This window comes from Nymphaea colorata, chromosome 13, assembly GCF_008831285.2.
Source record: "Nymphaea colorata isolate Beijing-Zhang1983 chromosome 13, ASM883128v2, whole genome shotgun sequence".
Classification (NCBI taxonomy): Eukaryota; Viridiplantae; Streptophyta; class Magnoliopsida; order Nymphaeales; family Nymphaeaceae; genus Nymphaea; species Nymphaea colorata.
This window is the reverse complement of record NC_045150.1, coordinates 4,781,809-4,806,821: the sequence shown is the minus strand read 5'-3', so window position 1 is coordinate 4,806,821 and position 25,013 is coordinate 4,781,809. Positions and strand designations below refer to the sequence as shown.

The following is a 25,013-nucleotide window of genomic DNA, read 5'->3' as shown; positions in this document are numbered from 1 at the left end:
CTAAATCGTCAAAATGATTGTTCATAGTGGCAAGCAAATTGTAGCTTATAAAAAAAAATAAAGTTGTAAAGATCACCCCCTCTCATTATCCAAAGCCCCTTTCAAAAACCCTAAAAAGTTTCACATCCACCAAGTGACTTATTTTCAAAATGCTGCTACAATCTAGCACTTGTTTTTTGAAAAGGGTTTCTTAAATTATTATCCTTGGCAATATTGAACGATAGCTAATTTGTGATCACCTAATTTGCAAAAATAGACTAAATTGATCAAAATCACTTGCCAAAGCACACATAGAATTCAATATTTGAGAGCCAAACGCTAATTCATGAATTTCCCTTCTAAGAAAAGTGTTAAAACTTGAACACTTTTTTTCTTTCAAAACTTGCCTATTTTTTTTTGCAATCTCACATGTCAAGAGAAAAGTTAAGTCACATATTAAGGTTTTCCTTAGTTTCATTTAGGAAAAAAGATATACTAAGAGCATTCAAGTAAAAAAAATCTCCTCCCTATCTACATAACCTTTTTTAAGCCTACCCAAAAGCTTCAAGAATCTCCTATTGTGGCCTTTAACTAAACTATCTCAAGGGGACTGATTACATTGTCTTTGAAAGAAGCTCATATCAATCACTACTTCACCCCAGGGGTGGAGTCTGATTAAGGGGCACTACCATAAAATCTTAAACTTTTAAGGGGCACTAATGTATAAATAAAAAATTACTCATAAATGTCAATATGAAAATTAAATTGCCCACAGGTAGCCAACACCTACCTCCGCGCTCCGCCCTTGCTTTATCAGTAGCAGGTTAAATTGCTTTTATTGGCACTTTTAAAATTCTTCATTTGAAAAAATTGGGTTTTCTATTGTGATCTTCTTGTGATAGATAGTAAATAGGTTTCCAAGGGCTGTACCTCCTAAAATGGAGGAGCTTCATTGTAAGTCAAGCGTTTTAGAATGGATAGAGTCAAATTTCTGGCGTTCCTATTACATACTCAAAGCATATTCATCATGGTCTATATGCGACAAGGCCGGGTACTTTTCTAACTTCATGTAGCAATTGACTTTCTTGGTGCCTTAGAGAGAGGTAGCCTTTGTGAAGTTACATTTGATTGTAAGAAGCTCGAAATTTAATAATATAGAGGCAGTGTTGGAAGGGACAGAAGAAAAAGCGTCTTATTATTCCTTCAACAATTTTTTATCTCTAATGAATAATTAGTAATATCCAAAACCAAATGAAGTTCTAACCATTTGTCGAAGAAAAAAAGAAAGGATTCCCAAGAAAATCTTCAACTTTTTCAAGCTTTTTACGTTCCTTGAATAGTCGGGACATTGAGGAATATTCATAAGGGTATTTTGGAAATCAATCTTCCTTATAAGACAATACCTGTGGGCTATTTGGCAATAGTAAGAAGTTGTTATTGCCTTATGAATCTACCAAACATCGAATATACAATTTTTGCCAAACTTTCAAGAAGATCTGGTCCAGCTTTTCTTTTGAACCACTAGAAAAGGAATAAAATCCTCCCACACTCTAGGAATCGAGTCCCGCTGCCACCACACCCTCCGGGTTGAGCCGCGGTTCCAAGGCGGGCCAGTGCGTACCGCAAGACACGCGTCCGGTCAGAATACGGATGCCAACAGCTCGAACAGACCAAAATCTAAGAGACGTAGCTCTCCACCAATCAGCGTCCTTGCCTTACCACATTTCCTAAAAGAGAGGATAAGAGAAACTACCTCCCTTTTGATACTCTCGTGCTCCAACAGAAACCAGTGATCTGCTGAAAATTTGAAGAATTAATTAACTTTTCCGCCACCATGCCGGCGGCTCTCCGGTACCTTGTCCTCTTCACGCCCAAGGCATCATCATCACCGTCGTCGTCCCCGTCTTTGAGCAGCAGGAAGCTCAATCTCTCTTCAAAGCCCGCTCTGCTCCAGTGCCCGCAGCTCCAGGAGATTCCCCTCAACTTCAAAGAGAAGGTGCTGTGCCTGGAGCTCATGGGAGTGGACGCCGGCAGGGCTCTGTCCGTCAACCCCTCGCTCCATTCCGCCTCCCTCGACTCCATCCACTCCATCGTCTCCTTCCTCCAGAGGAAGGGCATCCAACAGAAGGACATGGCGAGGATCTTCGGCATGTGTCCCCGGATTCTGACGTCAGACATCCAGAACGACCTGAACCCGGTCTTCGAGTTCTTATCCGACGACCTCCATGTCCCGGACAAGAGCTTCAGGAAGGTGATCAACAAGTGCCCCCGGCTGCTGGTGTCCAGCGTCCGGAACCAACTCAAGCCGGCGCTTATCTACTTGCAGAGGCTGGGCATCAACAACAACGAGGCGCTGGCGTACCAGGACCCCGTCCTCCTTGTTTCCAGCGTCGAGAACACGCTGATCCCCAAGATCCGGTTCCTGACGAGCCTGGGTTTCTGCTATGAGGATGTTGTGGGGATGGTGGTGAGGTGCCCGAGTCTCCTCACCTTCAGCGTCGAGAACAATTTCAAGCCCAAGTTCGAGTACTACCTGGAGGAGATGAAGGGGAGCCTGGAAGAACTGAAGGGGTTTCCTCAGTATTTTGCGTTTAGCCTGGAGAAGAGGATAAAGCCCAGGCACAGGCAGATACAGGATGCTGGGACTAAGCTTCCTATATCGGTTATGTTGAAGACTAGTGACCAGGAGTTCACAGAATTGGTGAACAAGGCCATGGCTGTTGCCACTGATTAATTGACCTGATCAAGTTTGATCTTGATCGTGAACCAGCTCCCTGATTTTGATTTGCCTTTCCGTCATGCTATCTATAGTACTTGATTCATATCTTGGCCAACCGTTAAACTGAATGTAAATAAATTCATATCTTTATAGTTTATAGTACTATTCTTTCGCCCCTTTTAATTTTTTGGCGCCTTGATCATTAGTGAGCGCTTCTTTTGCTTTGGTTGCTATGTCATTCTGTTCCTTGCTCATATTAAGTCGATCAATCTTCTCCAAAGTTAAATAAATTTCCTACACTTAGCCAGAAAGTACTTTTGGATCGCATTCAAATACCTGGAACTAAATATCCGGACTTGAAACTGTTGAGTATTTAGTATCAAGTACTTTTTTTGGTGGATTTTTTGTTCCAGCTACTTTCAATTTACCCTATTTGTTTGATTTCACAGAACTTCTGTTCCAAGGGTTGAGAAGTTAACGGACCAAACATTTCTTCTAGCATTAAGGTTCCACTTTGTCCCGATACTAAAGTTTCATAGTGGCTCCAAAACTCCCAACACTAAAGTTCTATGTTTGTAACTGGAACTTCTCACTGACTCTCAACTAAAGTTTCATCTCCATAGTAAAGCTCTAAAAAACCTTTCTAAAACTAAGATTGGTGACAGGAATTTGCATTCAAACATATTGAATGGGCGCATACTTTCAGTCATTTTTACAGATGGGTATTTTCTTACGTTAGTAAAAATCATGTTTTTTTTTTCAGTGTTTCCAAATTTGGCTCAGGTTTTGTGTACATCAAGTACTATATGAATGAGCTGACCTTGAGCATATGATAATCTAGCAAGAAAAGGTAGTTCAAGTACCACTATGTACAACAAAGCCAATAATAACACTTCAAAAGTAGTTCATTAGCTACTATTGATACCTTGAGTAAAGGCCATAAAGACCATGTCCCACAACTCTTTCAGCCATGCTCTTTACCGTGGCGAAAGCATAATTAAGTTCAACGACGGCTGTATCTAATGTGGCTAAAACTTATCCGCAGGGCAATGTTAACTGTGTCAACTCGACGAAATAACTATGGCTGCCTTTTCGTTAAATTTTGATTCTAAAATGAAAAGGGCTTGTTTGATTAAGAGAATTAAAACTATAAGATTTATCAATTAAAGTCTTCATGCCTTCTGCCCCAGAGAGAGATGAAAATTCTAGAATTCTGGACTCATAGTTATGCACCCTAGGGTGATACCATAATTCTAGAACTTTGATTTTTGAATGAACCTATAATTCTAGAGTCAAAATTATTTGTTTGCTAACACAATTCCCAGTTTTAAGAAATGAGAATAACGATTCTAAATATCCCTTGTTTCCAAGTAAATCAAACAAATGGGTGTTTGATGTTTTAGAATTTAGATTTTGGAATCAAAATTCCATAATCAAATTTCGATCTCAACTTTCAGTCGAATGAAATTCCAGTTCCAATCTTCCTTTTTCATGAAATTTTGATTTTGTTTGGTGAGAAGGGAAAGAAAATTTTAGAATTCTTGAATAAAGATCTTCATGTATTATGCTTGAAAGAGAGAGAAACAAATTTCAGAATTCTAGAATCATAATCCTACCCTTAAGGGCCGGGATCATTATTCCAAAATTTTGATCATGGAATTCACTCGAACTCAATTTCCTTTTATAAAGAATAAAAACAGTGACTCAAAAATTCCATTGGTTCCAAGTGAATGGAACGCCCCCAAAGGTAGGGGTACTAGCTCTTAAGTCTCAAGTCTTTTACCAACCACGGTTTAGTTTTGCAACGCAAGTCAAGTGAAGTCGTTATTTCTCATAATTTAATTTCCCTGTGAGATCCAATTTTGCACCATATTTCATTAACAAGTTCTGTGTTTTTCTTCAATATACCAGCTTGGTCGTGGCAGAAGGAGTCGAGTAACTCAAACGGGTCGACCCACTGGGCTCGAGCTTTGACCAGCAAGATGAAGCAGTAGTTGGTTTGAGCTCATCCTTTGAACCCTACCATTAACAAGCCATGCCCAAGTTGACTCGCATGATGCATGGGTTAAACCTCAAATAGGCAGCAAAAGCAACTCGTCAACTTTATTAATTGAACCAAAGTCAAGTTCGAGCGTTGTTTGGATAAGTCAACCTGAGGCCAAGCTGCAAGGTTGGGCTCAACTTGAGTTCAAGCTAGCGTCAAACCAAAGTTTTTAAAGATGTTTGGCAAAACTGATCGAACGGTCATAACTGCAAGCACAATGTAGAACCTTATAGGCATTTCAATATATATATATATATATATATATATATATATATATTATTTTACCTGATTCACGAGTGGATTTCTTTAAATAATTGTAGGGACTTGGCGCAATGGTCAGAGGTAGGTTTGGCAGGTAGGCAGGTAGTTCATATTTTGAATCTTTAAAGCATCAACTCTCAATATTACAAACCACGGCCGAGGGGCACCAACGTGTCTATTGAAATGCAAAAGAATGTTGAGAATCAAAGCATACCTTCTACCTTAATTCTACCTTAAAAGGTTCCATCATACCGTAAAAAAACAAGTGGTTGGACTTTTTTTTTTTTTTTACATCGTAGAAAGTGAATTTGTTTTTGGGTGAAGCAAAATTGACGTAAGACGTCTTTTTCAGAATAATCTGCCCTGTTTTGGAAAAACTATAAAATGATATGACCCTGCGTAAGAATTTTCCCATAAATCAGAATAAAAAATAATTTGATTTTTCAATCCCGTCTTTCCCAAACCAGGGATAGCCTCCTGTGATGACCCTTCCCGGTCTTCCAGTTTCCATTTGCTCGATTCATTTGCCGTCTGACCGGCCTCCGGCGAGATCCCTCCGGGCTGTTGCCCTTGGGAGAGCGATGCTCTTCGTCTCTTCTGGCACAGTCCTCTCGCATTTCTCGGTCACCTGGAAACCCTAACCCCAGTCTTAACTCATATTTTTTTGGGGGAGATCCCTCCCGGCGGAGTGGCGGAGGGAACGGGCAGCAGGTGATGCTATGGCGGATCACGAGGATGAGGATCTGCAGATGGCCCTCCGTATGAGCCTGCAGCATGCGCCGGAGCCCAAGCGGAGCAAACCGAGAGAGAGCACTGCTGCTGCCGCGGCCGAGGAGTCGCCAGAGGCGAGGAGCCGACGGATCCGGAGGGAGACCCTGGCGGCAGCTGCCGAGAGGAGGATCGTGATGGGTCATACTGCGGCTGGGTCACCGCAACAGCCGGCTGGAGCGGGAGCGAGGGTTGTAGTGCCGGCGGCTGCAGGAACGCCGGAAAGGCTTGCCGCTGTGGGGAAATTTGCTGTAGGAGACCATGGAGAAAAGTTATCGCCAGCTGATGCGGAAGGGCTGTTCTCGATGGTTTTTGGGGAGGGGGCTTCGAAAGATATAATCGAGCATTGGTGTAAGCAGGGCATCAAGTACGATTCTCTCTCTCACTTTCTCTCTGACAACACACAAACACACGCTGCGCACACGCAAAATCAGGCAGAGATGTTCCTTTTGAACCATGTTTCTTCAAATAAGATGTGTTCGTTAATTTAACCATCTCTTCAAGTAAGCTGTTTCCGTTAATTTCTTGTATGTGAAATTTCATGATCGTTTTCTGCGTCATTGCTTAGCTTTTCCCTGAATTCGCTGCTTTCCACTTGTACAAAGGCGTAAAATTTTAATAATTTAGTTTATCGTGGTTAAATATTCTTGTGGTATTTGTCTATGTTTGCATTTGCATCTATAGTTGTAAAAGAATCACAAAAGACCAGGTTAGGGCATTAGGGGGTGTTTGAAGGCCTGGAAATCTGCTGGTCACCCCGGAATGAAAATTCAAAATTCAGGTTCGGTCTCATTTCACTAAGGATAGAGTCATAGAAATTGCAGCCGTTGGCTGTGAATCTGGAATTTTCATTCCGGAAATTTCATCCCACCCACAGGGGTTGGATGACAATCCACGGATGGAAAACTCGACAGTTGAAATGTCGCGCTGCAATGACAAGAACAGGTGCTGCTCCAGCAGCCCCATGTGGTTGGAAAAAACCATAAAAAGCACTCGTGCTGATCAAGGAAAAAGAAAAAAAAAACGATGCATTTCAGAGAGAGAGAGAGAGAGAGAGAGAGATTCATCTAATGAGCTTACACTATTATTGTTGCCAAAAAACCTCTCCCTCTTGAGGTTGGTATTGAAAATACCCTCTTGGGTAGAGAGAGAGAGAGAGAGAGAGCGCTTTGAAACCCTCGTTGCACATATGGTTTCAATCATTCAAAACCCTTTGGATTAAAGGTATCTGCGGAAACCCAACCCTCGATGCAGAGGGTTTTGGCTTTTGAATGATTGAAACCCTTTGTGCGTCTAGGGTTTCGGTCACCCGACTGAGACCCTCAGTCGTAGAGGGCCTTTCTCGATGGTTGAGGGAGAGGGAGTAAAAAAAAAAAGAACAATGGCCGAAGAACTCCGACAACCACAGCAGCCGATGGTTTTTATTTCTGGCATAAAAATAATGAAAGAACAACAAAATTGAAACAAAAAAAAAATGAGAAGCCCACTTCCTCCATTGACGAGTTTTCTCCTCCGACCCTTTGGTGCCACTGTCCCGATCAATCATCCATTCCAACTCATCATGGGTTGTCAGAATTGTCTCACCAAGAGGAGCGAAAGTGAAGATTTGAAAGAAGAGAGATGAAAATGAAAATGAAATTGTTGAATATTTTTATTGTGATTTATGAAAATTTTCAAGTTTGCCCCATGAATTTATTTTTAGAATGGTGGTGCGTCTTTTTAAAAATTACCTTGACGTTCATCTACTTTTTAGAGTTTTTAGGAACATTGTTAATCACTAATAAAATTCTATATGAACAACCCACGACCTTTGAAAAAATTTCAAAACAAATGTTTTAATTTCATTTTTGATCTGTCCATGGCCATCAAATGCCGAAATGGGCTTCCAAGAAACGAAAAACCATTTAATCAAACACGAATCATGTTTGCAATCAGGAATTGTATTTCTGGTTCCATCAATTCTAGAATCAACATTTCGGTAAAAGTAATTGGCAAAACTATTATGAGTGGAGGGAAACAATGCTGAACTTATGGGAAAAAGCTGACAACGACAGCACAGAATGTTCAATTACTAGCATTAGAAGAATATACACATGTACACAAAGACACACTCATTAAGTTAAAGCAGTACCATTTTGGGACTCACTGACCAGAGCCTACTTTTAACAATTTTTTTTGTGAACAGCATACACAGATTTACTCAGCAATCAGCATGTTTAAAAACGTGAAAATCAGCATAAAATTCATGTTTTACTTTATTGATATGGTCCTATGGAAGTTGAGTTTTCGAAGCCAGAAAAGTTCAGACTGCCAACTTTAAAATATCATGAACTCTTATCAAAACACTTAAAACATAATGTTGTTCTAGAATCATAATGTTTTGGATGAAAATACCACATCAGATAAAATTCATGTTTTACTTTACTGATATGGTCCTATGGAAGTTGAGTTTTAGAAGCCAGAAAAGTTCAGACTGCAAGAACATAAACCGGGAGAACGAAGGAATAACCAATCCAACCGAACTCATGGAGGCACGGTTTTCATCTATCCTCCCACCATGTGAGGACTTTGGTATTTTCAGGGGTGTAGTGGATGTAAATAGAAGTAGCATCTCACCTTGCCTTGCTGATTTTAAAATATCATGAACTCTTATCAAAACATTTAAAAACATAATGTTGTTCTAGAATCATAACGTTTTGGATAGAAAGACCACATCAGAGGAAAATAATCAAGAAAACTATCATGAATGGAGGGAAACTATGGCGGAACATATGGGAGCAACAAATTGACAACCACTGAATGTCGGGTTACTAGCATACAAAGAAATGCTTGCACACTAGCAAACGTTAAAGCCATTTCCATTTTGGTACTGTTCTGACCAGACCCTAAACTTTTAATTCTCCTTTTGTAAAAACAATTATTCTGTTGGGATTTGCATGCTTAAAACGCAGGATAGACATAAAAGGCATGTTTCTCTTGACATGTAAAATGAGTTTTAGAAGCCAAAAAAATTCAGACTGTTGATGTTAAAATGTTATGAAAATCTTATCTACATTTTAAAAAAAATATTATTATTTTTCATAGACTCGTAACACTTTGGGTTCAAGGCCACATCCATAAGGCAGATTGTTAAAGAAAAATGAGTGTTTTAATATGCTCTTTATGTGATATATGCTCTTTAAACTTGTATGTGATATATGCTCTTTAAACTTGTGATAGATCATGAATGTTTTAATATGTTATTTTGAATCTTTTAGTCTTACTTCGTATTTTTCGAATTTGTTTTTGTTATATATGCCTATGGTTTATGAATGATGAATCATTAATGTTCTTTATGTGTGATGAGTTTTTTTTATATGAAATACATTGTTCTTAGTCTTTCTGATTTTTTGGCTATTTTTCTTGATTTTTCCTGTTTTTTTACTAATTTTTAGTTTTTTAATTACAAAGTCAATTTTACGTTACGTTGCGGTACATTTCGATTCGATATGATACAACGTAGAGGTCAGTCTGATGGATACACGATACGATACGCCAGTGAACAACATTGCTTTTATGTGTAACTAATCCTAAAATGAGTTGTTTGTAAAAAAGATGAAAAATATTTTCCTATAATAAGAAAAGCAACCATGTAGTTTCTGTGTCTTGTGAGATCATAGTGATGCATTGGTGCTTTGATATTGTGTAATTGGTGCATGTTGTAAGAAAGTAGGGGTACATCTTGTTAGCCTCTTAAGCTTGTTTTCTATCAGAAAGGAATCAAGAAATTGCCGTTCTATGTTGGATTGGCTTTGTAGTTAAGGTGTGTTGACCTCAGGTGCCTACGTTTAGGTACTTAAGTGGTCCAAACCAAAAAATACTGATGTTTTAGTTTTATGTCTAAAATTTTAGTTTCTTTGTTTTGTCTTGTGGTATATTGACCTAGCTGGAGGTTTTCCAAACTCCCTTGCCTCAACTTGCTCTTTTTTCTTTTCCCCCTTTTTCTGTGGAATAGCTTTTTTGATGTCTGATGCTTAGACCTGTGGTGCTATTACCTAAGTAGATGATTAAAGGCATTAGATACAATTTTCCAAGTATCATTCTGTAAAGCATTATCATTATATTTTTTTGTACGCATTGTTACAATTAGTCAATTGTAGGCTTACCTGAGGTTGCAGATATGTCTATGGTATAAAGGTAGCTGCAAAATATCATCCATACAAATTCTTATGAGGCTTTTGTGGGGAGTTCTTTTTCTTTTGTGAAAGGTGATTTTTCTTGGGAATATCTCAGTAATTGATTGAAATCTTAAAAATTAGATAAGAAAAAAAAAAGAGACGCAGAATCTTTCTCTTCCTCTCTTTTTTCTTTCTTTCTTCCATATTCTCTTTCTTCCTTCCTTTTCGTCTCTTTCTTTCCTCTGTTCTTTCTCTTTCCCTTCATTTTCCTCTCTTCTTCCATTCTTTTTTCACTCATTTGCCCCTTTCTTCTTTCATGGAATATCCCAGTAATTGATTGAAATCTTAAAATTAGATGAAAAAAGGAAAAGAGATGCAGAATCCTTCTCTTCCTCTCTTTTTTCTTTCTTTCTTCCATATTATCTTCCTTCCTTCCTTTTTGTCTCTTTCCTTTCCTCTGTTCTTTCTCTTTCCCTTCATTTTCCTCCCTTCTTCCATTCTTTTTTGACTCATTTGCCCCTTTCTTCCTTCATTTATTTCCTCCTTTGTTGAGCCCTTGGCCAGATGGTTTTCCTAGGTTATTCTTTCAGTTGTTCTAGGATATTGTGATTGATCTTGATGCAATGTATAGAAGATGAAGTATTCTACTAGAAGAATGTACGACATGGATTAGGAAGAGATTTTGATGAAAAGTTGAAAACATATCCACTGTCAGGTGGATTTGTATATGGAGGAGATAACTTTTATAGTGGGGCAAAGAACTTATGACATTCCAAAAGTTTAGTCTCATATTGAAGATTGTGAGATATCTTCAAGAGCTTATAAAAGGGTTGTTAAAGTGATTAGTGCTCCTGGTTCTCCTAGCATTTTTTGGGTTGGAACTGAAACTGTTAGAGGGTGGGTTGGGATCTGCGAACCAGGGGCCGAGCCTGAGAGTGAGTAGAGTTGTTATAGTGGTATCAAAGCATGGTTCAACACTCAGACCTGGGGTCCCACACGTAAGGGTGCGTGTGCCTTAAGGAGGGTGGATTGTAACACCCCAAAAGTTCAATCCCGTATTGAAATTGTAAGAGATCTTCAAGGGCTTATAAAGGGCATTGTTAAAGTAATTAATTGTCTTGGTTTTTATTTTTTTCGAGTTGGAACCGAAACTGTTAGAGGGTGGGTTGGGATCCGTTGGACCAGGGGACGATCCCAAGTGTGGGTAGGGTCATTACAGAACCCCTTTTCCTCTCATTTTTTATTGTCGCAGATGGATACAAGGAGGGAATAATTGGAAGTTTTGGTTGGGTTTGAAAAATTTTATTGGACTTGTTTAGGTTGGGACCAGTCAGCTAGAGAAGAGGGATCTCAAACAAGGATGGTTAAGGGGTCGAAGGGTCCAAATACTCTCTGTGGCTGGCCTGGACTAACAAAAGGACCAATGAAGGAGTATTGCTGTTGGACCCATCTGAGGAATCTGGGACATGACCCATCTCCTCAAGCAGCTCATATACCCTGATGAAATTTCAGTTAAGGATAGCAAAAGAAAAAGTCAAAAAACATGATATTAAACCTGTGAATATATCCGTATTGGATTTCCCAGTCACACAAGAGCTAGTCCTCCATCTTAGGTAATGTACCACTGTTGATACAGTAGTTTAGGGACATGGGTAAATATAGTGTACCAGCTAAGTCGTGGTTCGGAAGCTTCGGATCTGGACCAGATCCAAATTCAAGCCGTCTTTTTTAAGGCTTTCATTTTTTTCTGAATTCAATTACATTGAATTATGTATTACTTAAAAACTATTTTGTTTGAATCTTTGTATCCTGTGCCTACATTTTAAAATCTTGCCATGTTGAGACCCATACTGTTGTATGCTCATCCATGTGACTTAGCACAAGAGTGGCTCAAGAACAATCTCACCCTTCATTTCCAAGTTCTGGGTGGGATAGGTGAAGCATAATTTCCCATTTTATTTTTCTTTCAATTCTTGCTTTCCTTTATTCATTCCTCTTCTTTGTTTTGTACTTTTACTGTCTTCATATATAAAGAAAGGCTTTTTAAAAAAAGGTTAAAAGCTATGTCACACGGGTGCGGATGCGATACGGGTGCGGATACGGCATTTTTCAAATTTTTTGGATACGCGGATACGGCTACATTAAATATTATAAAAAATGATAAGATTAAAAAAACATTAAATTAATAGTTCACTCTTACAATCTTGTTAGAAAATGTGTTTTATCACAAAAGTATTGAATATCTGAAATGATTGTTCATGGAAATAATTGGATGCATCATAAAAAATTGATAAAATGAAAAAAAAAATTAAATTAATGACTTTTATTTTTTGCCGTATCCTAGCCGTGTCCGCACCCGTATCCCCGTGTCCGCGTGTCGACATGGATACGTGGGCTATTTTGCCGTGTCCGTGTGACATAGGTTAAAAGACTGTGGTAGTATCTTTTCTTTGGTAGTATTTTGAAAGTATTCAGATATTTTCCCCATAATATTGTTTTCCTTTTTTAGTGATAAGATCGTCATATTTTTCAAATATTGCTGAGATTTTGTGGTGATGGATATAACATGCATATGTTACTCCATAAGTCACACGGGTGTGTCAACTATGGTGGCACACCCGCACCCACATCGGCGTGGGTGCTAGTGCGGCCCGACACGGCGTCAAATGAATTTTGGCCGTTTTGAAAAATGTTTTGGCCGAGTTTTCATTGATATATCGATTCAAGGTAACCTTGATAAAAAAACAAAGTTTAAAAATATAAACAAATAAAATTACTTACATAACAAATAACATATATATGTACATAATATATGTATATTTATATATATGCTCTTGCCGCACCCGCACTCAATTTTTTTTGGAACTTGCCGCATCCCGCACCTGCACCCATGTGACATAGTTATTCCTTTGATTTGCATGTTATTTTGATATTTACAGAATTAACCTATCATGTTGTTATTTTGTGTGCTACTATTGTATGTAACAGTTGTGATCATGATCTCATCTGTAAAAGCTTCTCTTTAGATCATTAATTTACTCAATTTGTATAAAAATTCCTTCTACTGCCGCCTAGTCCATTCCCCAAGCTGATCCACACTTGTTTCATGTTTCCTAAATCACACACACAGTTGGTTTCTATTCTTGCTCATGTAATCATACTTATCTATCATTCTTTTGCCCTGTGCAGCTTCTATTTACTGCATATTTTGAATTTGTCTATCATATTTTCTTGCCTACCTGGTAAATGGTGGATCTGAGATGCATGCAGCTACATGCTTGCCAGCATACTTCAAGCCTGTATAAAGCTGGACTACTGTTGAAAAGGCATTTAGTCCTCTGGTCCATTCAAGAATATCTTGTTAGTTGCCTTCTCTTGAGGCAGTCTTCGTATCTTGCCTGCATTGTATCTTCAAAGGGTTTGCTTGCACCATTTCTGAAAGCTCTTTTTGAACTGACGTGGTTTCATTTTTTACTGCTTTGAGTTTACAGTAGCTCACGTCCTTGAGGAATTTTATCCTCTACTTCCTTTGTTAGCTAATATTTTGTGACATGTATTTATGTTTTTTGTAGGTTTAGCCCTGACCCTGAGACTTCTATGGGTCTTGTGCAACATGAAGGAGGACCATGTGGTGTACTGGCACCTATCCAGGTATACCTTCAGCATGAGGTGTTTGGATGTTGTTGACACTGTCCACCATGTCTGTGATAAAAAGTTGCATCTCAAAGTATAAGATTTTGCTCGTCTTTATAACAACAAATGACATCTCTTTAAGCTGTGCCCATGCCTTCATCTGCTGCTTCTTATCCACTTATTTATTTTTTATGCAATGCCCACCATAGATAAGCTATATTGCATGAATTTGTATTGTCTACAGGCACTTAGTTCTTTGTCAGAAGTTATTTATGCTTGTAGTCTAAACAATTTTCTAAAAGTGAAAATTGTGTTATGGCCTTTCTCGAAATCAGTTAAGTAAAATATTTATTGGGATAGTTATCCTTATCTGTTCCAGATGACAAGGATTTGAGCCTCTCCATATTTGAGAAGTTAGTACCATTTTACTATCCCAGCTTAGATAGTTATTCCCACATTGTGTTTGATGTTCTCCTTTTAGCATCTGAAATAGTTCAGTTTATTTATGTAATTAAATTAATTATTATTTATTTGATGATGAGGAGTTTCACCAATACCCAAATAACTTGACGAACTCCCCCTTCAGCAAGGTAATGTGTATGTGTCTTTGTGAACACCCTGCATTACATGCTTCAACTAATTTTCATGTCAGAGATTTTGACCTTCAATGCCTTTGACTTCAACATGTGATGTCTTGGCCTGGCAAGATATTTAGTCATGTTTGGACCAGTAAAATTTTAAAAATAAGTATCTGAAGAACAATATGCTAAGTTTAACGTGACTGCGCTCCCCATGCTCCCTGGAAGCATGAGACTTCTCATCTTTACTATCCTACTATGAGAGAGTATCTGGTGTATAGTAGTGATTTTTTGGAAGAATGTTGGCAAACTCTTAAGCTTTCCTTTATTTGCTGCAGAAACTGTTGCTTTGTGATTATAGCAAAAGTCACTGCATGAAATTGTTTGTCCAAACTGGTCATTGTGGCCGTATCTTTTTCTACTGGTCTAGGGGACCAGGTTTTGTGTTTACTTAAATCCAACACTAGCAAAACAGTGCAAGGCTTTTCGTTTAATGCTTCAGATTGTCTATTATGATCTGAACCTCATTAGCATCTGTTGATGACTGTATAAATTTTGAAGCTCGTTACTCTGCAAACATATATTCTAATAATAATAATTTATGTTTGGTTATGCAGGCATTCATCCTCAAATACCTATTGTTTTGTACAGTTGAATTATGCACCTCGGGGTTCAATATACGACCAAACAGTACAGTTCTTAAGAAGCTTTCTCAAAAATCTTGTACACCGATGGAATATTTTTCTTCTTTGAATGAAGGTGAAAAGACTAGGTGATTATTCTGCCATTTTGTGAACTTGAGTGTAGAAAATTTGCTGAATATGGTGATTGAATTGCATACCTAACAGAAACTGATTGAATTGAGATAAACACCATTTTCTTCAAGGTTTGTCTGGTTTCTGCTCCCAGAGCTATGATACCATGCTTTTGGCAGCTTACTGCATACTTTTGCAGTACCTGTTCAATTTGATTCTGATCTGTCTCCCTCAAAGACTACATGGAGAAATTATTATTCATTATCACCGCTTGACATATATGACAAATTTATTTCTTCTCCATGTGACAAAGTCATTTTTTAGTTGTTTGCATTTTGTATGCAGGTTCACAGTGTTGTAAGTTGATTGGAAGATGGAAGGCTCTTTTTTCTTAGCCCCTTATTATTCTTCTTTTTTAAGTGGTGGTGTTTACCCAGTTTCTTTAAGACCTGGGATTAGCATCAGTATTTGGCTGCATAAACTTCAAATCATTTTAACACTGTAATATGGCCTTGTAATGTACAGAGATCCCACTTTTTTCATGTCATCATTTTGTCTGTTTATCGTTCCCCTGCTTCTTGTATTGGTTGTCAGCCCATCCTTTTGTGTCCTGATAAATTATGTCCCCGACTTGTTAATACAGACTGAGGACAAGACACAATCAGGTTGGGTTGCAAATGGTTGGGTCATGTGGGTATTTTGGCACATCGACCATACTGTGTCTAAATCAATCTGATTTTTTTTATGTGGCTGATCCACATTTGAAGGATATGTATCCTAGAATCAGGATTGAAGTATGCATCTGGATCTATTTTTGAGATCTGGATTGAGTTCTTTTTAATCTAGTATCTAGGTTAGTTGTTGCAGCCATTTTGCAGGGGAGGCGCTTGTTATTTGCTGAAAAATGGCATGTAATAGTCGCTTAAAGCAAATGTAACTGTTGATGTTGCATTATAGATTCAATGTCTGACCAAGAAACAAATCATCTGAAAATTTGTTTTTAAAGTGATTCATAGTAACCGACAAATGATCCATCTTTCTGGACCAAGCTAGTCGCTTTTTCGTGCATTAATTCGTTTTTCAAGCACATCTGCTGGTTAAATCTTTTGGTTGTTAACTTGTTTGCTTTGTTTTCATCTTTGCTTGAAGCATTATCAGTTTATCACAAATATATCTGAGACACTGCAATGTTGAGGTAAAATTGGAAAAGGAAAAAAAAATGAAAAGAAAAATCTTGCTTTATCTTGAAAATATTTGTAAAAGGTTTATTGCAATAACATTGTGAGTTATATTCTGTCAACAATCTGTTTTCTAGAAAAACAGAGATCTACCTATCTGAAATTTTTAAAGGTGTTTTGTCAATTGTGACATATTTGTTCCTCTCTGGTCCTTGTTTTATTCCGAAAGATGGAGAGGAAGAGGGAAGAAATGAAGAATGAAAGAGTAGAAAGGATTGAAGGAAGATAAGAAAGAAGCAAAGAGAAGAAGGAAGGAACAAAGAAAAGAAAATACTGAAGAAATGAGGAAACAAAAGAGTGACGGAAGAAAGAAAAGGAGAAAATAATGAATAGGAAAGAATAGAGGATGGAAACAAAGAAGGCAAAAAAAGGATGAAAGAAGGAAAATAAAAAAAGAAGAGAAAAAAGAACGTTTTCCAAAGAATTATTTAAAATTATGTTCGTATTCTTTGAGAATTCCTGAGAAGTTGTGACTATGCCCTGAAGTTTGGTTTAAATGTTTGACCAACTGTAGAAGCTGAATACAATTCTTTGGCCCAAGATACTGACTTTTTTCCTTTACTTTTTAACAATCAGAGCACTAGTTCTCAGTATGGTAGAAATTCTATTTTCATGTGGCAATGGAAAAAAAGCTGTTGTTGCAACATTGAGTGTTGTTGATCCTCACTCTGGTGAAGAATCTGTAGATACCGACAGATCTGAGGTAAAATCCATTGCAGCTGTAGTTGTTTATAGTATGAACTACTTCCATAACTCCATGTTTTTTGTCTTTTTTTTTTTGGATATTATACATATTTTTACTATTGCAGATGGTTGAAAAAGCCTTGGACGGTTGTTCAATTGAATCAGCTTCGGACTTGCATACATTTTTACGAATTTATACACATAGCTCACAGATGGCTACTTTTCATCAAATTAAGGCTATGCTTCCTGTCTTTCAAAGCCGTCTGGGGGCACTGCTGTTCCTTTTCTCAGCTCTGCTTTCAAGAGGATTGGTATAGGATAATCTGCTCTTCTAATTATATTTTTTTGTTTACTTGTTCCCAGTTATATTTGTATATCTGCAGGTATATTACATGCAGGATTAGGTTTGAGGTCCCATTTTTTATACAATGATCCATGCTTGAACTGTTCAATCATTAGATTTTGATTATCTCTCCCTTTCTCTTATATTACAGAAAGTCAAATGATGGTCAGTCAAATCCAAGTGGTACATAGCTACCTAGATTATGACGATGGCTCTTTCTTTTCTGGATACCTGTAATTGACTAATTGTTTCCAATGAATCCACATACACTTGAAATGCCTATGGATATGAAAAGAAATTCACAAAAATCCAATGTGTACATCAAATTTATGAGCTGGCAAATCTAAGACCATTAAATGAACTCATTTTATAATATCTGATCTACCTCGGATTTTTTCCAATCCTATAAATATATTTACAAAGGTTCAGAATAGTTTAAAAATACAAAAGAAATGAAAACATGCACTAAAGTACATTGGAAAAAGATTTAATAAAAAAGCAGGAAAATGGTGCAATGTTATTGGGAGAAATACTCTTTTGGTGATATTTCACAAATATCATGAGATTTTATTTTAAAAATGGCTTCCGTTGTTTTGGTGATAAAGATATGGTATTTTCGAGTATCACCCATAATTTGTGACTATGTTCAGCACTAACCAAAATTAGATTATGATAAACCCATTCAAACAGACTCAGTTTTAAATTTTAATTAAAATATATTAGTGTAGGCTTCATAAAACCAGATTTACAGGCCCCACAGAAAAACAGGTTCACAGGCCACAGAAGAAAACAGAATCAGTTTCAAGTTTCAACATTTAATCAAAATGTCTTCCGGTACAAAATATAAAATGGATTTACAGGCTACTCACGAAAGCAGATTTACAGGTGACACAATCAGCGGGAAAGGGAGGAGAGAGAGAGAGAGAGAGAGAATGGCACAAAAGTGGGAGCACATGTTCCCTAACTCCTTTCTTTCAATTTTTATGTTTGAAGTGCTAACAATGGACAATTATAGACATGGTAAACATTGGCCGAGTCTAAAATCTAAACAAAAATAAGCCAGTGTACACCTGACTTAAGTTGAACATGCCCAACTCTCAAGAGTCGGCTACTCAAGGAGTTTCAAGAAATTATAGATTTGGTCAACATTGACCAAGTCCAAAATCTGAACTGAAATAAGCTGACGAGTTCCCAACTTGAGTTAGCCTTGTCCAACTCTTTGGTTAACAAGAGTCAGGAGCTCACTGAGTTCAGACGAAAATAGTTTGCTGTGGTTGACTACAAATTTGCAATAGACTCACATGTCGACTGCCTTTTTCCCCATGCTGGTGCCGCATCCTCCTCTGCGACATATCGACATGGGTGCAGCATCTTTTTAAGTGTGCATGCACACCCACACATATAAAAGATTTGGCTGTCCACCTATGTCACCTGGGTGCTTCTAAGTGGCTGCTGCACCCGTGTCAATGCTGGTGCTGGTGCTTCTCCGACACAGCACATTTGGTTTGGTCAGTCGAACTGGGTCAAAACTGACCATTTAAATGTGCACATAGCTAAATTATCTATTTATCTTTAATACAATATATATATATATATATATATATATAAATATATATAAATAAGGCTACTAAACAGTTAAATAACTACGTAACAAATGATTTACATACATATATGCACACACATATATATACACCCTTGCCAGACCTGCACCTAATTTTTTTTGAAAAATTGCTGCATCCGCATCCGCCCCTGCGGTCAGGTGACATAGCTGTCCACCTTTGGGCTCTGGTATTGTTAAGTATTTTTTCACAAATGCAACCGCATAAATGGATGTGGAATGTCTAAAATTGCGGAAATGGGGAAATCATCTTAGTAATCCGATGCCTAGTTGGGGTCTTAGCAGCTGAGAAAGCTAAGATCTGAATCTTCAAATCCTTATAATACCCAATAACCCAATCCATGCTTTGCACTTCTCATGATTCTTTTTAATCTTATAGTTTTTGACTAAGTAACACGGACTCTTTAGGACAATCACTGAGGGGAGTGCGGCAACTTGCAATTTGCTTTATTTTTCTTTGAACCATTCATAGAATCATAATTTGTTAATATTGTTGTTTGTGGGGTGTGGACAATCACACACACACACACACACACATATATATATATAATGAAAGGATTTTTCTTGATTTCATCAAAAAAAAATTTTGAGAGCCTGTTGGTGAGGAGATTTCGTTGTTGCAGGAACATATACAAGCGGACCGAGACGATCCTAGCCTCCCTTTAGTCACTGCTCCATTCGGTCATGCTTCACAGGTATGTACTGCCGCCTTTACAAATCAAATGTTTCGTTATCTCAAGTCTTCACGTTACAAGTTACACTTGTGTTTCTCATGTTACTGGCTTTGAGCTATTTCCATCTGTCTTGGCTTTCTAGTATTTGTGAATTGGCTAATGATGTCTCCTTATTTTAAATATGAAGAAAGGAGGAATAGTGTCTGACTCTGAAATCATGTTAAGAAAAATCTCTGTGATTCTGCTCTGAAAATATTTCAATATTTTACAAGTCATCTTGGTGGTTTTGCTTCCTCTGCATGTGCAGTTTATATCAGCATAGGTGGCAAAGCTGAAAATATTTTTTTCTCTGAAGTATGACGTGTTTATATTGAAGTTGTTATTGTTGTTTGCTTTAGAAATGCTGATATTCTCTTTTTTCCATTTCCAAATGGTCTCCACTCCCCGTGGATGTTGCCTTATAGTGGTCTTAATAGTCAAAACGTTTGGTGAGCCTAGGCAGTGAACCTATGTCACATGGACGCGGCTAAAGAGGCCGCGTACCCATGTCGACTCGCCGACACGGGACTCGGCTAGGACACGGCAAAAAATAAAAAATAAAAAATAAAAATTTAATGTTTTTTTTCATTTTATCAATTTTTTGTGATGCATCCAATTATTTCCATGAACAATCCTTTCAAATATTCAGTACTTTTGTGATAAAACACATTTTCTCACAAGATTGTAAGAGTGAACTATTAATTTAATTTTTTTTTTAATCTTATCATTTTTTAGAATATTTAATGTAGCCGTGTCTGCGTATCCGAAAATTTTGAAAATTGTTGTATCCGCACCCGTATCCCCGTATCCGCACCCGTATCGCATCCGCACCCCTGTGACGTAGCAGTGTACCTTCAAAAAGGCCTAGGTGGAACAAAAACAGTAGATGAAAAAAAAAAGGAAGAAGAAGAATGAGAAGGAGAAGGAAAAAAATGAAGAAAAAAACACAAGTAAATAAATGAAAAAGGTAAAGCAGAAGGGGAAAAAAGGAAAAAAAATGTTTGATTTGGGCACATAGGCATTCCAGCCTCTTTACAATGACAGGCTTTTGATACTAAATTTACAGTACCATTCAGAATTGGCTTATGGTCCTAGTAATGGTACAACAGAAAATGGAGAAACCATTTAAAGCCAAAAACTATTCTTATGCTTGCTGCACCGCAAGAATAGCCAGTCACTGTGGAAAGCAATCAGTTCATAATGACTCTTGGGTTGACTCAGAAACTTGATATGCTTGGACCAAAAAACTTTTTATTGTTAGTGCCTGATAAGGTATGCAAGTAATTAAATTCCATGATACAACATCCATGAAATAAACACCATAATATCGTTAGTTAAATTATGATAGCATACAATCGCATATGATCATTGTCGTTTCTAATTGTTAATATCTGATTCTTCTTAACAAAGTAACTTTATACGAGATGCATGATAGACAACCCGCTAGAGACATGCTTGAATTTCTACATTTAATCTTATTGAAGTCATCATTGCTATATTATTCACAAGGGCATAGTTTTACGGTACTAAGAATCCTTGAACTGTGATTCTGAATATGTGACTGGTCGAGGTCCAAATTCGGTTTTATGATGACTCGTAGCAGTTATGGCATGTCTTTGTATGAGAACAGCCATCTATCAGCATCAACCAGGTGTGCCCAAACACATTTGCTTACAATGCAAGCATGTGGTATGGAGGAGTGCATACTCTACCGGCACAAAGATAACGTGCATAGGAAACATGAAGCACATGGTTGTGAGTGGCAACCAAGCACAAAATTTTTATTAAATGTTTCATGTATAATTTTGTCAAAGTACATTTATTAACAACAAAATTGAAAGGCCATTGACCACATAAGCATTGTCTCTGACATATATCACAGCATTTTATGTCTCCCATTGTGCAATGTTTCTTCTCTTGCTTTTAGATAGGGAAACGTAGAAGAAGCCCTTGTGACCTGAGAAGTCAATGTCTTGTGGGATGCCAAAACTAAATTTGGATTTTCTTTTTATTGTGTGAACCTTGTCAATGTGGTGCATGTTAGACTAACTTTTTCTGTCAACAGATTAGTAAATTTCACCTGAGAATTATACATTTGGTACAAATTTATGTCCCGATTTCCAGTGCAAAATTGTGAAGTTTCTTATTCAGAGAACCTGTGCGTTAGGGTCCATGACCTGATTGCTTGTGCTTGCAGAAACACGGTTTTAAGTACTGAAGACAAGTGTATGCCGTAAGATACTGAATATATTTTTGCACAGGCAACAAAGTTATATATATAACCATCGTTGAGAAATGAGAACCTTTCTGTAGTTCTATGATTAGTTTGATATACCAAAAGATGCTTCTGTCAATTTTATTCAATTCCATGAATGTTATCTTTCCAATATTGCAAGGGGTTCACAATGATTTTCATGATGAGAAGATTAACATGAAATTAAAGTTTGTCTTCTCCATGAAAATCAGATATTTGAGGTTTTTTATGAATAACGAAAAAAATATTGGTGTCTTAACCAAGGGACAAAATTAGATTTTTGTAAAACTTTTCATGTTTGCATCATGGAAAGGAGAAGTGTAAAAGGTGGAAAAAAAATAATTGTGTTCATGTTATAGAGCATAACGGATGATGCAACAATATTTGTGTTTGAAGATATTTACGTGTTGGTATGCAATGCTCTCATAATGGATTTCTAACATTGTCTTATTCTAAACAGGAAATCGTAAACCTGCTTCTTTGTGGTCAAGCTGTACCAAATGTATTTGATGGTAGAATGGATTTGGGTGGTGGTATGTTCCTCAAGGGTATTCCAACATTTGTGGAAGTTGGGTTCCTTAGTCTTCTCGAATCACTCAACCTCTGCAAGGTGGGTCAATATCTGAAGTGCCCCAAGTGGCCTATCTGGGTGGTCGGAAGTGAATCTCATTACACTGTAGTATTTGCACTTGACACCAGCGTACAGGATGAGAATGAATTTGAAAAACGAGAAGCAGAGATCAGAAGAGCATTTGATGCTCAAGACCAAAGTGGTGGTGGCGGTTTTATAAGCTCAGAAAAGCTTCAGCACGTTCTTAGAGAAACAAAGGTCAACATGCCACCAGAAATGCTTGAAAATCTTGCTAGCACGGCCTTCATTGTTTGGAGTGAATTCTGGCACGCCCTGTTACAGCTTGACAAGAGCTTGGGTGGCATGAAGGATGCAACTGGGCTGATTGGGAAAAAGCAGTTTGATCTATATCACTTTAATGGGATTGCCAAGGCTGTTTCAAATGGTAATCAATTAACTGAAGGTGAGACCTTACAACAAAGGCCAAGACTTACTGAACTTAGCGTTACCGTCCCTCCAAGATGGAGACCTGAGGAGTTCCTGGTTGAGCTGACCCCAGACTTGAGCAATGAGCAAGGCGAGAAAGATGGCAATGTTGAAGTGGATCAGCCTGAACGTTCTCAGCATGCTCCATTGGTGGACTGTATTAGAACCCGCTGGCCACTCGCGGTTTGCAGTTGGGTCGGTGATGCACCAAGCATTGTCTGAATTTTCAGGATCAGTTGGCATTGCATGTGTGTTTGATTGACAATTTGAGCTGCAGCTCTATTGGATGGCATCCATCAACAGTTCCTGGATGATCATTGATGGCCAGGGATGTGAGGAGTTAGTTAATTCAGGCTGCAGGTTCAGTAGTCTGCTCACATTTTTGGCTTTGATATTCAGTGTTTAATTTAGCTTGGAGAATGGAGCTCGTTATGATTTATCTCTTCACCCCCGCTCTCAATGCAAAGTGAGGATAAACATGTACGGGTAAGAAACCATAGAATTTAATTTTGCATTAAGGCACAGAGCCCATGGTTCAAGGCGTCTGAGCACAATGCTAATATCTGTAGAAGTTGGCTCTGCGGGGATATCACCGCATGTGCTTTTCTACTTTTCTGTGTCCAATATTTTAATGTATGTGACAGCATCTGTGCAGTTTTCCTATCTGTCGATCCTTCAGACACAGATGGTCTGTTATAAACATTTAGCTTAAATTGTTTGATTTAATGAAAGGCAAAAATAGGCTTGACCGCGTGCGATTCTGTATGTTGGAACACAACTGGGGAAAATGTTGCTGTAGAGGTATGGGGTTCTGTTTAATCTTGTTTATTGCTGATTCTTGTCGTTGGTATGGAGGGAAACCTGTAAGGATATGTGAAAGACTTAATGTAGGAGTTGCTGAAAATGAGAACCTAAACGTGGATGTAAAATTCTCCAAGGATTTTGATTGACCATTGCAGAGTATCATTTAGTGTTTTATGCAGTACTTATAGGGAACACAAGCTGATTGATGCTGCATGCCGCTGGAGGTCTGGTTGGTAGAAGATCAATGTGTATAGCATATTTATATTATATTAACAGTTGTGCTCTGTTGTCTGCAAATGATAGGTTCCCCATTAAATGGTTGTTTTTCTCTTGTGAGCCTTCATTATGATATGCTTATGTGGCCACTTTTTGACCAAGAATTTGCCTAGTTATGCTAACTTAACCATGTGATTCTAATATGTACATGGAGAAACTTGGTGCAGGAAAAATCAGGAAATTCTGGAAGGTTTCACCGAAAAGAATACGAAAACCAAAATGATGGTGGTATCTGCTCCTGGTGGTTGGTATTCGACCTATGTCAATGGTATCCTGATTTGTCAACTAATCAATTTTTTCCATCATCTTTAATCAAAATTTTAAAACACCCTCCGTTTGTACGTGGGTGGTTATCTGTCTTTGTCGTGTTTAGGCACTTGACCATTAAACCGTCTAAAGAATGAAGGTTTGTAGAGCTGTTGCACCGTAGGATTTGGTGGCCAAATATTGTTTTGCCTTTGTCTGCGGGGCCGCCCACTTGGAAACTTTTCTAAAATTGTTCAGATGTGCCTTGGTATGTACTTTCTGCTTACAGATGTGCCTTGGTATGTGCTTTCTGCTCACCTAATTCTATTGAGCTCTTGAAAGGAAAATGATGGTCTCGACCCTTTTTACTAGACAAATAAGATGAGTGGCGTTTCGGCAGCAGTTTTGTGGACCTTCTAGTAAGTTGTGTACACCGTAGTTTCAAAAGCCATTCTGGTTACGGGTGGTCTGGATGGCAACAATCTACTTGCATGATGAATTGAAATCAGCCAGGCAACCTCTATGGCAGGATGGCTTTTTTAAATTTTGCAATACTAAAGTTCATCCCACATAGTGCATTACGTGATGATTGTTGATTGGCGATAGTTTTAATCATGGAATACACTGTTCGTGATGGGTTTTAGTGTCATAAAGTTTAAAAACTCATCCTGTTATAGCGGTAATCATTTTATTTCAATTTTTCGTGCTTGCATTCCTATGAACGTCCACACTTGCACATGGATATCCCAAACAGATAGGCACCTCTCTCTCTCTCTCTCTCTCTCTCTCTCTCTCTCCCCTCGCCTCCATTGTTGATCCATTGTTCTTTAGTATAAAACGTGTTACGTGCATGTCTTCCCTTTGTTGCTTTAGCTTGGTGTCAAAG

At 37.9% G+C, this 25,013-nt stretch overlaps 2 protein-coding genes across 2 annotated transcripts; both read left to right on the top strand.

Annotated features, from left to right (window-relative positions):
* Window positions 1-1,516: 1,516 nt before the first annotated feature.
* Window positions 1,517-2,881, top strand: LOC116267028 (transcription termination factor MTEF1, chloroplastic). The gene has a single exon (XM_031648576.2). It carries the CDS (start codon window positions 1,814-1,816, stop codon window positions 2,711-2,713), a length of 900 nt encoding a protein of 299 aa, XP_031504436.1. The 5' UTR covers window positions 1,517-1,813; the 3' UTR covers window positions 2,714-2,881.
* Window positions 2,882-5,445: 2,564 nt separating this feature from the next.
* Window positions 5,446-23,566, top strand: LOC116266768 (uncharacterized). The gene is made up of 7 exons (XM_031648105.2): window positions 5,446-6,138; window positions 13,501-13,579; window positions 14,757-14,911; window positions 16,709-16,835; window positions 16,942-17,127; window positions 19,401-19,472; window positions 22,205-23,566. The coding sequence occupies exons 1-7, from the start codon at window positions 5,723-5,725 to the stop codon at window positions 23,021-23,023; spliced, it is 1,854 nt and encodes a 617-aa protein (XP_031503965.1). The 5' UTR covers window positions 5,446-5,722; the 3' UTR covers window positions 23,024-23,566.
* The last annotated feature ends 1,447 nt before the right edge of the window (window positions 23,567-25,013 follow it).